Genomic DNA, 13,008 nt, shown 5'->3' with positions numbered 1-13,008 from the left:
ATTACGTAAAGTAGAATTAGCCAATCACAGAAGAACAAAAACTGTATGATTCCAATTATGTGAGCTCTGTAAAATAGTCAATTCATAGAACCAGAGAGCAGAATGGTGGTTGCCAGGGTGAAAGGGGTGAGGGAAAATGGGGAGTGCTAGTCGATGGGCATAAAAGTTCGTAAAGGTTAATAAATTCTGGAGATCTGCCATATAACACTGTGCCTATAGCTAACAATATTGTACACTTAAAAATCTGTTAAGTGGGTAGATCTCAATGATGTGTTTAATATAATAAACTAATTTTTTTTAATTAAAAAAAAGGGGGAAGGGGATGGTGGATAGAGAAAGAAGGAGAGGAATATAATGCAAAAAATCGAGGATCCTCCCGTGGAATAAAACATAATTCAAGCACAGAATTACTTACAGAACATTTTAATAAGAACACAAATTCATTAAAACAAGAGTTCAATAACAAGATAGTAAAACAGTGAGAGAAGAAAACAATATGGTAGGCCAGAGGAAACAACATTATCGAATAAATAAAGGAGACAAAACAACATGGTCCTTAGTGAAAATCAAATTACAGAGGTAGCTAAAAGACCTAGGATGATCCTTATGTATACAGAGGAAGAGGACAAAGAGAATAAAGCACTTCAAGAGAATGTATTCAATAGAGAAGAGCAAAACCATCCGACATAAGGATAGTTTCTATCATGGAAATGAATCTGAAAAATGGAACAGAAGCTTTATTCAAAGATGTATAATATTACTAGGATTAGAGAGCTGTCTCTCCTTTCCATATTGAGGTATGAACAGATGCCAGGAATAATGCTGACAGTGGTTATTCCTGGGTGGTAGGAACGGTTTGGTTGTTTATTTCACCTTGTTAGACATCCACCTCAGTGCCTGCCTCCCAGGGCTGCAGGAAGTAGGAAAAGACCCAGTACAGGAGCGTGTTCAGCCTGGTGGCTGGCACTGAACGCACACTCTGGAGGTGAGGCCGGTCACTGTGATCACCAAGTCAGGCACATGAGCCCGCTGCTGACGGACATTCTCTGTGATCAGGCTGGAGCCCGCCTCCTATTCCACCTGAGCTAAGTGTGCACAGCCCAGGCTTCTGCCAGACATGCTACCCCCCAGGGCCCTGAGCCCAGAGTGCTTACTCCCCTGGTGCTCGTCACACACATCCTGTGAACCCCAGTCCTGCAAAAGTGCCCCCTTAATCAGACATCCTTCTTCCTTCCATGAACGCCATGACACTTCGTTTTTCTCTTGTAGGCATTTAAATAGTTTGTTTTGGAACTGAGTGATTCCCTGGTAGCTAGCTGGTAAAGAATGCGCCTGCAATGCAGGAGACACCAGTTTGATGCTTGGGTCAGGAAGATCCACTGGAGAAGGGATAGGCTACCCACTCCAGTATTCTTGGGCTTCCCTGGCGGTTCAGCTGGTAAAGAATCTGCCTGCAGTGCGGGAGACCTGGGTTCTATCCCTGGGTTGGGAAGATCCGCTAGAGAAGGGAATGGCTACCCACTCCAGGATTCTGGGCTGGAGAATCCATGGACTGTATAGTCCATGGGGTCACAAAGAGTCAGACATTGCAAAGAATGGGAGCTTAACAGTTCAAATCTTGACCCTACCACAAACTAGCTATGTCACTTTGGGAAATTCATTTAACACCCTTGAGTCCAAGTTTTCTCCTCTTAAGATATGGGATAATAATATCCACCTCACAAAGCTGTTGAGAAAAATAAAATTGAAAGTTAAGTTTTATGAAGTAACTCCACAGAGCACAATAAAAAGACGTTTTTTTTAAGATTAATTTATGTGACATGCTTTATCTTATCCATCTTATTAAAATATTAACAGGACTAGTCCTATTAACATATATGTACGTTCATATACCTACAGACACACACACACACCTGCACGCACACACGCACACATACTTCTTAAAGTCAAGACGATTTCACTTGGCTTTGTACTCAGTAAAGGGCCTATTAGTCCAGTGACTTGCAGGTGAGCTAACACAGTGTAAAGGATGAGAGGGTCCTGGGCAGCTCATATGGCCTAGTAATTCCCCAAACTAGTAAGGCTTTGAAAAGTAAGAGTCCTGGGGTCTGCTATACACTATCTCGGTTAGTGAAACTGGGCTGAAATCTGAGAATTTATCGTTTTTTTTTTAAGCTTGCCAGTCAGGCAGATCAGGGAATCAGAGGAGGTAGTCCATGCATATTTGCTGCAATCACTTGTGTTGATCCCAGACAGTGACAACCCATCTTGAATGAGCCGGTCCCAGGTGGCAAACCCCTGAGGCAAGAAAACTCTTGCCTCAAACAACCTACAGCCGGAAGGGAGCACCTCCCGCTGTGTGCTCCATACATCTACCTGGAGGAGCTGCACCCCTGCTCTCTGCAGAACTGTGCAACCCAGGCATTGCGCTCCAAAGGCTGGGATTTCCACCAGCACGAGGAAGGCTTTTCCTTCTCAAGGCCGTATGCCTACATGAGCCTGGCTTAAAGTGTCCGGCATAACCACACCGACTACTCAACTATTTCCCCTTTTGTATCAAGATTTGTCCCATCATTAGAAGAGCAGTTACATGTTCACTGTCAGTAATTTTTGAAAATACAGAGGTAGCAAAAAGAATCAAATACCCAGAGATGTACCACTTAAAAGACAATCCATAGTTCAGATTTCCTTTCTAATCATTTACTGATATCCCACACACATTTTTCCAAGTTATAATTAACTTTGTGGAGATCATTGCTTGTGGCTGCACAGTTTATCACGTGAATAAGCTGTGACTCACTTAACCCTTTCCCTGTTTTCAGACATTTATGTCATCTTACAAATAAGGATACCGTCACTGTCTTGGTGGATAACGCATTTTCCGTATTTTAAAGCACTTCCTCAGGACAGAGTCACAGACGAGGAACTACCATGCTAAAGGATATTGAAATCTTTAGCTGTGTGCTTTAAAGATACTGACCTTGACTTCCCATATTATATTTAAGGTTCAAGTCATTATTTGAACCGAGGTTCTTCAAGAAAACGTTATAATCCACTGCAGCGTCTTTATCGATATTGTAGTGTTGTGCGAACCTAAAATAGAAGCATTCATTAGTATTCAGAAATTACGATACAGAGCATCTAAATGAAGCAGGTTTTTTACTGAGGTACCTTTACACTGGGGCTAGCATTAATTTTAATGCATTTCTCCAGCTAGAGCTAGAAAATAGAAGTAAACCCTAGGAAATGTTACTGTAAGATTTTTGAAATGCAAATACCCCTGAAACTAGCATAATCAACTATGCCTCAATTAAAAAATAAATTAAATAAATAAAACACAGATATTTGGCGGGGGGGAAATCTCATCACTCTGCCTCCAGAGGGCTGTGTATTGGTATGATTGGACAGGAATGTCTTAGGACTCGTGAAAGGAACGCCCTTGCCTGCACCCCTAGGGTCCTCTCCCCTCTCTGGTGGGAGTGGGTGAGGGGCACCTCTGCACTCAGACAGCAAAAGCAGGCCCCATTTCCTTTAATAATTGGTGGGAGATGGATCTGGGCCATGAGTCAGCATACGATTTCTATAACCAGACAAATCTAGAGCTGGGGGAGGACAGAACACAGCCCAGCTTCTTGACCAAGTACATCATTTCAGAGAGAAGCTGTGCCCAGGATGGCATATCATTTTAAAGCAGTTAAAGGTGGGAGGGGGGAGCTTTTCTTGGAGCCTTCTAGGACTTGCATGTATAGAAAGAGAAATTTTTAAAACACTTAAGCAATGTCTCTTCCTGAAATATACAGAGACACTCTTTTTTTAAAGTCAAGATAAATGGAATGTTTGGATTATTTTCTTTTTTGTTTCTAAAATGAAATTTCTATTACTCAAATCTGCTACTTGATAAATGGTTTTCTAGATAATTTCTGCATTATTACATTTATTTAAAAAATTGACAGTTTTTAAATGTTTGGTTATATTGTCTCCATATGTGTTGGTTTCTATAATTATCTAATTTCATGCTGCTTCCTAAAAATTTAGTAATTATCACTTAAAGTATTTGTTATTTTTGTTTTCCAAATTTAACAAAGAGTAATGTCGTGTATTCATTTCAATGCATACCTTTTTTTTTCCACTTTGGTGAATCCTCCCTATTGTCCTAATAAGAAAAATTATCTTGAGATATGATAGCTGCCAGATGTTAACACTGAGACTCCCTAAATAGCTCCATCTTTCATCCGTAGACTCTGCCTGGCAAACATAAGCTGTAAGCACAAGAACCCAGAAGGTGGCCCCTGATGGGCTCCTTTCCGAGTTGCTGTCCTGCAGAAAGTCTCCGCTGCTCTGCCGCTCCAGGAAAATGTCAGCATCCTGATAAAAAAAAAACCCGTCACCGGCTCTCCCGCTTCCTGTGAAAACTCAGCATTCCTTCCAACTGGTACTGGCTCAAGAAAATCCTGACCTTTCCTAAAGTTCAGCCCACCGGCATTCGTAATACCTGCTACACGGTCGCTGAGAACAGGCAGACACAACCCATGGTAATATTTCCTACAGATATGATGCAAAAATGAAGCCTCGGTACTTCCCAAGGATGCAGTATCTCAAAAGCCTTAAAAAAAAAAAAAAGAAGGCATTCCCAATCCCAAGTTGGACACATTCCCAAGACTCAGCAATAAAGGCCATTTTCCCAGGGACTTGATCTGCAGGCGGGAGAACCCACACGTGTGTAGATGCCCAGGGCAAGAGGGCCACGTGGGAAGGCTGCCTTCAGGGACAAAGGAAATGATGCCAACGGACCCATAAACCTCTTCAGCACCACCACCTACACCTGCGCTTTGGGCTGCATTCACCTGCCCAGGCAGCAGGCTGACCAACTGAGTTTGTTTGTTTCTTTGTTTTTCAGGGTCACAAAAATGATTTTACCCGGATTCAAATATTTCGTCCTGCAGGGGAACGCACGGGACAGTACAGGGGTGCGAGACGGGAAAGGAAGAGAGAGCCCCGCGGGTCTCAGGACGGTCGGGCCAGGCGTAGCACCTGGCAGTGATCGTCTCCCCCAGTTCTTGTTTCCACAGGCTGGATGGTATTCTGCAGCCTCAAGAGAGCTATTTCTCAGAGAGCAGAGGGCACCCGTGGAGTCTTTATGATTATGAGATTATCGCTGTGAAACTAGCGCCTACTACGTGCCAGGCACATGGCCAGGCACACTTGGCACATTCCTCCAGGTCCTCCAGCCTGGAGAGGCAGGCTCCTGAGTCCCCATCTCTTTAAGAGAAAGCTGACTCTCAGGGAGGCCCAGGAATCCAGGGAGGGCAGACCTGACCCCAGGCACGCCTGACTTCAAAGCCCAGCCCACGCCCACTTCCCCGTGCCCCCCTACCACCCCCCCAACGCTGAAGGCTGATATTAAAGACAAAGCTGTCAGATAAAAGAAAGCATTCAAAAACGCATTGTGTTTCCTGCTGAAACACTGAAAAGGCAAAGCTAATACTGAAGCAGCTTCTCAAGGAAAGAGTATATTCTCCAGCTTCAACAAGAAAAGCATTAAAGCAATTGAAGAAATGGTCTACTTTTGATCTTCCCCATTTCAGTTCTAAAGGAAAGCAATTCTATTATGTTAAGTTCCTCCAGCCTTATCACACAAACAGCATTGTTTTTGAGGCTTAAAAAAAAATCTCAAATAAAAATTTGTGGAGTTCTTTATTATTCAATACTTGTGAGATAGGGAAACAGACAGTAACATTTTTTATAGATTTACTAGGTTGGGAGACTGCAGTGCCAAACACAAGGTTTATTGTCAAATAAAACACTGTTTTGTATTTTGATTGCCTGTTTTAGAAGAGTGTTGCTTCTGTTCTATAATTGCATGCACAAAATTATTTAATTTGTTTTGTTTGGATCTTATTCTGGACATTTTCCCAGTCGGAAAGATGTAAAAATTAAAACATCTATTATGTCTTTTATATTCTGAGGTGGGTTATAAAGAGAAAAAGAAGAAGAAAATATTCAAAAGACTCGGAAATATCCCTACTTTAAGTCTCCAGGCTTTCCAGGCCCTGCCGTGGTCCGTGAGGCTGCTGTCACGTGCCCTCCAGATTTCCTTCCTCTGGGAGCAAATTCCTTTCCTAACAGAGGCAACGTCATCTTTATTTAATAAAACGACGTAAGCAACCACAATGGCCCATTTTACTAGCGATTTATAACTGCGGTGTGATGTGAAACCCTAGGCTCGGGGGGAAATAATCAGGCTTGGTACTTTTGTTAATGGCCTAGAGGGTGCTGAGAAAAGCGGGAAAAGGCAGGAAGACGACGAGGACCTCTTGACTGAGGTTACACATGGGTGCCCCTTCCAAAGTCAGGTAACCACAGAATCTGAGCATTTGGCTTCTTCTAAATGATCTGGAGCTTATTGGAGGCTCAAAAAATGTGCTGCTTCCACACACTGCCCTCGAGTCAGGAGCAGGTGGCCGCGGTTTTCAAAGGCCACGGAGCAGCTCCTGTATCCCCCAGCTCTGCCGTGCCTGCCCCAACCCCGGCAACCACAGTTCTCAAAGGAAAAGTCGGTTTCTGTTACTACATCAGGATAGAGGGCCAAGAAGGAGCGCAGCGACCAAAGAATAAACGGTGACATTTTCACTCTTCTCCTAACCCCAGGCCCAGAGCAGGAGTCATCTGTGAACTGGACTCCTGGGCGGCAGAGGGCGTGGTGCCAGGCAGGCAGAGGGAGATACTGGTGATGCATGGCTCAAGTAATTGAGATGAGTTCAGAGCTGCAGGGCAGCGGACTCTCACCCGAGGCGGGCCGGAGGAATTGGAGCCGTTAGTTCCCACTTTTGAGAATTTGTGGAGACCTTCAGGAACATGAGAGAAACGTCGACTGAGTATCTCTTTTAAAAATGGTCAAGACAGAGACTTCCCTGGTGGTATGGTGGCTAAGACGCTGCACCTCCCAATGCAGGGGGCCTGGGTTCGATCCATGGTCAGGGAACTAGATCCCACGTGCTGTAACTAAGAGTTCATATGCTGAAACTAAGACCTGGCACATAAATAAGTAACATAAATATTAAAAAATAATCCAGTGTTAGAACTATTTAAAAAAAAAAACAGTCAAGACAGAGAAAGCGGGAGGGAAGATGCTGCCTGGATCCAGTAAACCTGACAAGTCCCATTTTGAAACTGGTTGGCGCTTCTACTGAGCAGTGTCCCAGCGTATCTTTGCTTACTTACTTTTTGTATTCCTCATCTTTCATCTTCAAACAGAAGGTCTCCAGAACCCTCCTCAGCTCGTGTGGCTGGACCAGACCAGTTGTGTTAACATCAATGAGCATAAGGGCTTTGATGACAGTTTTAATGTTTTTGAAAATCTGCGTATAAAAAGCGATTTAGGAGAAGTCAAAAGATCCAGTGTTAAAAACCAGGATGGTAATAAAACATCGGGAGGATGAACGTGTTTAAACACTTCTTGTAAAATAAAATGTTTCCAAAGACGCACACTCGTAGATATTGCAAAATGACACATCTGTGGAAAAAAGGACACTTTCCATTTCTTGAATGTTTTCAAAGCAATTTTCTCTATAAATGGTCTTAGTAAGTTGAGAAAAAAACTTTCTGATGTAAAGTGGTAGGTCTCATACACAATTCATTCCCTTGTAAGAGCCACACAAAAATCTTTTTTGTTACTTGATACTTTAAAACTATAGTTCTGGCATAGCTGGACGAGGACAGTTTTTATTTTTCATAGCCATATGCAAACTATTTTTACTAGGAGCTAGAAAAATATGAGTATATATTTCAACCCCTCTGAATTTTTAAAAGACGTTACAGGAAAAGTTTTATAGCAATCTTTCCCAAATCTTTCCCAAATTCAGCAAATGCATATTTATTGAGCATGCGGACCTGAAAGGCATTTGGTAAGGCCCCAGGAAAACAGAGCTGTGTGCTGACCCTAAGCTACTTCTGCGTGGAGGAGAGAAACAGCTCAACGTGGGGCTTGGGGCTTGGGGCTCAGCGTGCCAAGGCCAGAACCACGTGAGTGAGTCCTACAGAGCCCCACAAAGGAAACACCGTTTCCCCACTTTTATTTAAAACTGAGGTTGAGGAGGCTGCATGAGTTACCCATCATCGCCCGGTTAGACGACGATGATGTTGAGGGTCCATCCCCCAGCATCCGTGGTCCCTGGATCAAGTCCATCCCCAAACCTCACCTCCCGCAGAGACAAGAAGACATGTAAACAAACGTTGCCCAAGACGGGAACCACGGGAACAAGAGCCCAACACCAGAGACAGACAAAGGAGGAGCTGTGGGTCTTCACAGAAGAGGACAAACGCCTCCAGCGGAGCCCCCCGGGGGCTTCCTGCAGGAGGCGGCATCTGAGCTGGGAGAGGGGACGCTGAGTACAGCAGGTGGGAAGGCACGCTTGTGCAGGGAGGGTGACAAACGTCCAGTCCGACTGGATCCTGGGAGGCCTGACTCCACATCCCGCTCCAGATCAGACCAAGTCCAGCCCGGACGCAGAGGGGTCAGTGCCCCGCAAGGAAGGGGTTTAGGGAAGGCTGCAAGATGGCAGCGTTGTTCCCAGTTTCCTCAGCGTCTTCACTGACTGCTCCCTTTGCTGCTCCCTTTGACCTGAAGGAGCCCCCTGGCAGCCCACCCACCCCAGGGTGAACGTCTTGGGGATCTCACCAGAGGAAGCACTGGGCTGGAGGAGGGATGGCCCTGTCCCTGGCTCCTCCTGGCTGGGTCATCTTGTCCCCTCCCCTGCCCCAATTGGAGGACATCAGCCCTGCACACCGGCCCTGCTTCAGCACTGTTCGTGCTGTCCACACAGACAACCTCTGACTCAGCCCCGTGTCCTCCTCCCGTCCAGAGGTCACCTCCCTGCTCACACTCACCCCTTGTCACCAGTAAGTGCTGCTCTCCAAAACCAAGCCTCACGTCCAAGGACCCCCTAACCTTCAGCTCCCTTCCCTGAGGGCTGACCCCCTCAACCTTCTTCCCTCCACCACCCCGCCACATTCCATCTTTATACCCCTACCATGGTCCATCTTTGGACTTCCCTTGTGGCTCAGCTGGTAAAGAATCTGCCTGCAATGCAGGAGACCTGGGTTTGATGCCTGGGTTGGGAAGATCCCCTGGAGAAGAGAAAGGCTACCCACTCCAGTATTCTGGCCTGGAGAATCCCATGGACTATACAGTCCTTGGGGTCAGAGAGTCAGACACGACTGAGCGACCTTCATGGCCCATCTTTATGCTCCCCGCCACACTCCATCTTTATAATGATTCACTACCTCTGTTCTCCGCCCGCCCCCTCTGCCTGCCTCCTCCTGTCTGGGCGAGACCCTAACCCTGGCCAAATCCAACTCACGGCCTCTTCCAAGTGCCCGATGTGGCTGGAGACGACAGGCCATGGAGCCCTACCTGGTTCCCCTCACTCAGGACACCAACCCCGCCAGCAGCGGGTGCATGGGAATCCTTGTCTCCGCTCCCCACCATCTCTGCTCTTCACTTCCCTTCCCATCCGTCTCCTTCCTCTATCACAGATAACCTTCCCCCTTACTTACACGGACGACAGAAGCCACTGGAACCCAACACCCTGTGCTTCTGCACCCAGGGACCAGGTCCCGTCCTCCTCTTACTCAGGGACCAGGGACAGGGTCCCGTCCTGCTCTCACCCAGGGACGGGGTCCCATCCTCCACACCCAGGGATAGTTCCTGTCCTCTGCACCCAGGGACCGGGTCCCGTCCTCCTCCACACCCAGGGATTGGTCTCATCCTGCTCCGGATGCCAACCCTGCTCCCCTCATGCACGTGATGATGTCTAGTACCTGAACCATCTTAGAAAGGAGACCTCCCTCCTCGCCTGGCCTCTGCCTCTAGCCGCTTCTTCCCTTGTGCAGAAATGCCCCCGGAAGAGCTGTCTGCGCTTTCTGTCTCCATCCGATCGGCTGTGTCCCCACCATCGCACAGAGACTGTGACCCTGTCGGGGTGGTGGCCTGGCCAGGTCCAGGGGCTCCTGGGGCCCATCTTGCTGCCCACACGTCAGCCCTCCACCCGGCTCAGCGCCCCCTCCTCTGGGCACACATTTCCACCCCGGCTTCCACACCCGTCCCGGGTTCTCCTTGGCTTCCTACCTTGGGCTTGGTCTGCTCCCTGCTGGTCCCTCTGAAGTCTGGGAGCCACAGACTCAGGCCCTGGGTCTCCTGGCTTGTCTAACCATACTCCCGCCTGGGTGGCCCTGGCCTTGGCCTTCATAACCAGGATGGCTCCAGCCATCTGTCTCCAGCTCTGGCCTTGCCTCTCAGCCTTAGTCAGGACATCCCCCTTGAGAGTCCAGCAGACACGGGCTCCACCTGTCCCACTGCGGCAGGGCTGTCCCGCCAGATTCTCTCCTCACACCCATGTTCAGTCCCAAGAGCCCAGTGGCCCTCCTGTGACGACTTTTCCAGGATCCAGCCTGTGTCTCTGCCTCGCACCCTTGGGCTGGGCTGGGCTGGGCTGGTGGGACCACCTCCCATCTGGGCTCCCAGTGTCCATGCCCAACCCATGGCTGAAGCTCCAGCAGCAGTGGGAGGCCTGTGTATCCAGGGCCAGGCACACACCCCTTTGTCCACAGTCCGCCTGCCACTCTGACTCCTACAGGTCAAAGGCCAGGGCCCCGCAGACTGGCTCCTGGCAGCGATCCTGCCTCATCCGGGGCCCTGCCGCTCCTCAGGAGTGCCGGCGAGGCAACTCTGGCCTCAGGAACATTCGCTTTTCCTTCTGCCCAGAACTTTCCTCCCCAGACACCCACTGGCTCTTCCTTCGCTTCTCTTGGGGCTTGGTCCATGTGTCATCGTATCCAAAAGGCTTCCCCTGACCCCACGCCCAACCCTCATCTTCCTGGTACTCCTCACAACTAATTTCAAGCCCGTCTGTATTGCCCGTCTCTCCCTCAGGGATGTGGGCTCCCTGAGAGCAGGGTTCTGTCGACCACGTCCCCCGCCCAGGGTCTAGAGCAGCTGCCTCAGCAGAGCAAACCAATGAATGAATCCAGCTTCTTTCTTTTCACCTGCTTGGGAGAAAGCCACACTCTGAGGAAGCTAGGTTCTATGTCTGCAAACACACCTCCCTGGAGCCAACCCTGAGAGCAATAAGGATTACATTCAGTGCAATCAAGGCTACAGTAATAGCATCATTAAATAAATAGTCATTGGATTTTGTCATGCGCCAAGCCCTGTGCTAACCTGTACACACGTCTCCCACTTCTACCGACGAGGGGGCCTTGGCTGAACCGAGCTCAGTATTCAAAACCCAGAAGACCAAGCCCGGAGCTGCCTGGACAGCATGGGCTGCTGTGAAACGGCTCGAGCGTGTCCACCCTCAGCTCCACCCCTTTGTCTGAAAGCACGGAGCCCCAGCCACTAGAGCACTTGTGCCTGAGGCCAAAAAAAAAAAAAAAACCCTCAGCACTTTGTCTGATGCCAAGTCCTGATTCACCTCTTCTGGTAAAACGGGAGGACGGGAGGCGATGTGCTTTTTTAAAAAACCCGAAGCAACCCATATGGGCCCGTGGGGAAAGCGGGGAGCTGCAGAGCTGGCACGGAGCACACACCCAACCGGAGGTATGTCTCCAAGTCTCGTATCGCTTGTCAGACTGAAGCTTGGCAGCGTCTCGGCGGAGCTGCAGATGGTGAGGTTTATCAGAGGCACCGGAGCTGGGGCCACGGCGTGAGGGCTGCTCCCACAGGGGACGGAAGGAGAAGCGGCCCCAGGGGACGGAAGGAGAAGCGGCCCGAAGGGAAGGAAGGGCATGCCCTGCCCCAGCCCACTGCCCTCGCACTTGAGGAGGGAGACGAGGAGAGGGAGAGGGGCAGGGAGACGAGGAGGACCGCGCGGGGAGCACCCGGCTCCTCTCTGGGCCGGCCAGACACCCGCCACTTGGGCTCAGCAGGGACACGTCAGCATCGAGAGTCCCTGCCTCTGAGCCCCCTGCTCCCCACAACCCACCCCTCACACTGAGCGCCCTCACGTCACAGGCCCTCCCGGGTCTCTTCAACCACAGCCCAGAGCCCTGGACGGCCTGACCCCCACGACCTCCTGACCTCACCCGGCCCCCTCCAGCGACACAGGCCATCCTGCGCTTTCTCGCCCAGAGAGGCTTCTGCACGTCCGGCTTCCTCCACACGATGGGTTCCCTTGAGGCCCTCATTCAGGTCTCAGTCCCATGTCACCGGGCCCCAGAGGCCTTCTCCATGGCCTGCACAAAAGTGCGCCCTCCTCCCTTTCCTCCTTCGCATTCGCCCACACCTGGACGTGTCAGATTTCTTTCGATTGTCTTCCTTATTCATTGATGCGTAATCACCATGAAGGGGATTTCAGTTTCTTTGCTGCTGTATCCTTGGGCTTAGAACAGTCCCTGGACAGAGCGGGTGCTCAGAAACACTGAGCTCGCTGCCTTCACCACTGCCCAAATGCACTCCTGGCCCTGCCCCTGTCCCCCCTGGCTCTCCTGACTGTACCCTGTCCCATCACTGTCCCCCTGACTTCCATCTTGACATCCTGGTATAGCTCTGTCTGAAAGGGGTACCCAGCTCCTCCCCCCAGGAGGGGACCTCCCTACTCTCTGCCTGACCACGGCTCTCCAGGAGATCCATCACCCTTCACTTCCCACCCCCTTCCCAGGGGGAGAGCTCAGAGAAGGCCAAGTCCATGGAGGGAGAAAAAGGCTGTGCAGCTTACAACAAGGGAAGGGCCTCCTTCCAAACCCAGCTTCTCAGAAAGGAGAGGGTGGTCTCCTGGCACGGCTCTGGGGCCTGTGGGAGAAGAGCTCACTGCGCTCCATGCGTGTGTGCTAAGTACATGCTAAGTCGCTTCAGCCGTGTCCGACTCTTTGTGACCCCATGGACTGTAGTCTGCCAGGCTCCTCTGTCCATGGGATTCTCCAGGCAAGGATACTGGCGTGGGTTGCCATGCCCTCCTCCAGGGGATCTTCCCAACCCAGGGATCGAACCCACCTCTCTTACGTCTCCTGCGT

At 49.5% G+C, this 13,008-nt stretch overlaps 1 protein-coding gene across 4 annotated transcripts in view; it reads right to left on the bottom strand.

The window, feature by feature from the left end:
- The window catches only part of EFCAB6 (EF-hand calcium binding domain 6), a 252,473-nt gene that overhangs the window by 170,167 nt on the left and 69,298 nt on the right, over positions 1-13,008 (bottom strand). For all 4 annotated transcript variants that reach the window (XM_070371471.1, XM_070371470.1, XM_070371472.1 and 1 more), the window contains 2 exons: positions 7,222-7,358; positions 2,981-3,093 (listed from right to left, as the gene is read on the bottom strand). In XM_070371471.1, the coding sequence (XP_070227572.1) occupies positions 2,981-3,093; positions 7,222-7,358 (250 nt within the window). The remainder of the gene's footprint in view (positions 1-2,980; positions 3,094-7,221; positions 7,359-13,008) is intronic.

This window comes from Bos mutus, chromosome 5 (genome assembly GCF_027580195.1).
Source record: "Bos mutus isolate GX-2022 chromosome 5, NWIPB_WYAK_1.1, whole genome shotgun sequence".
Taxonomy (NCBI): Eukaryota; Metazoa; Chordata; class Mammalia; order Artiodactyla; family Bovidae; genus Bos; species Bos mutus.
This window is presented reverse-complemented; position numbering and strand designations above follow the sequence as displayed.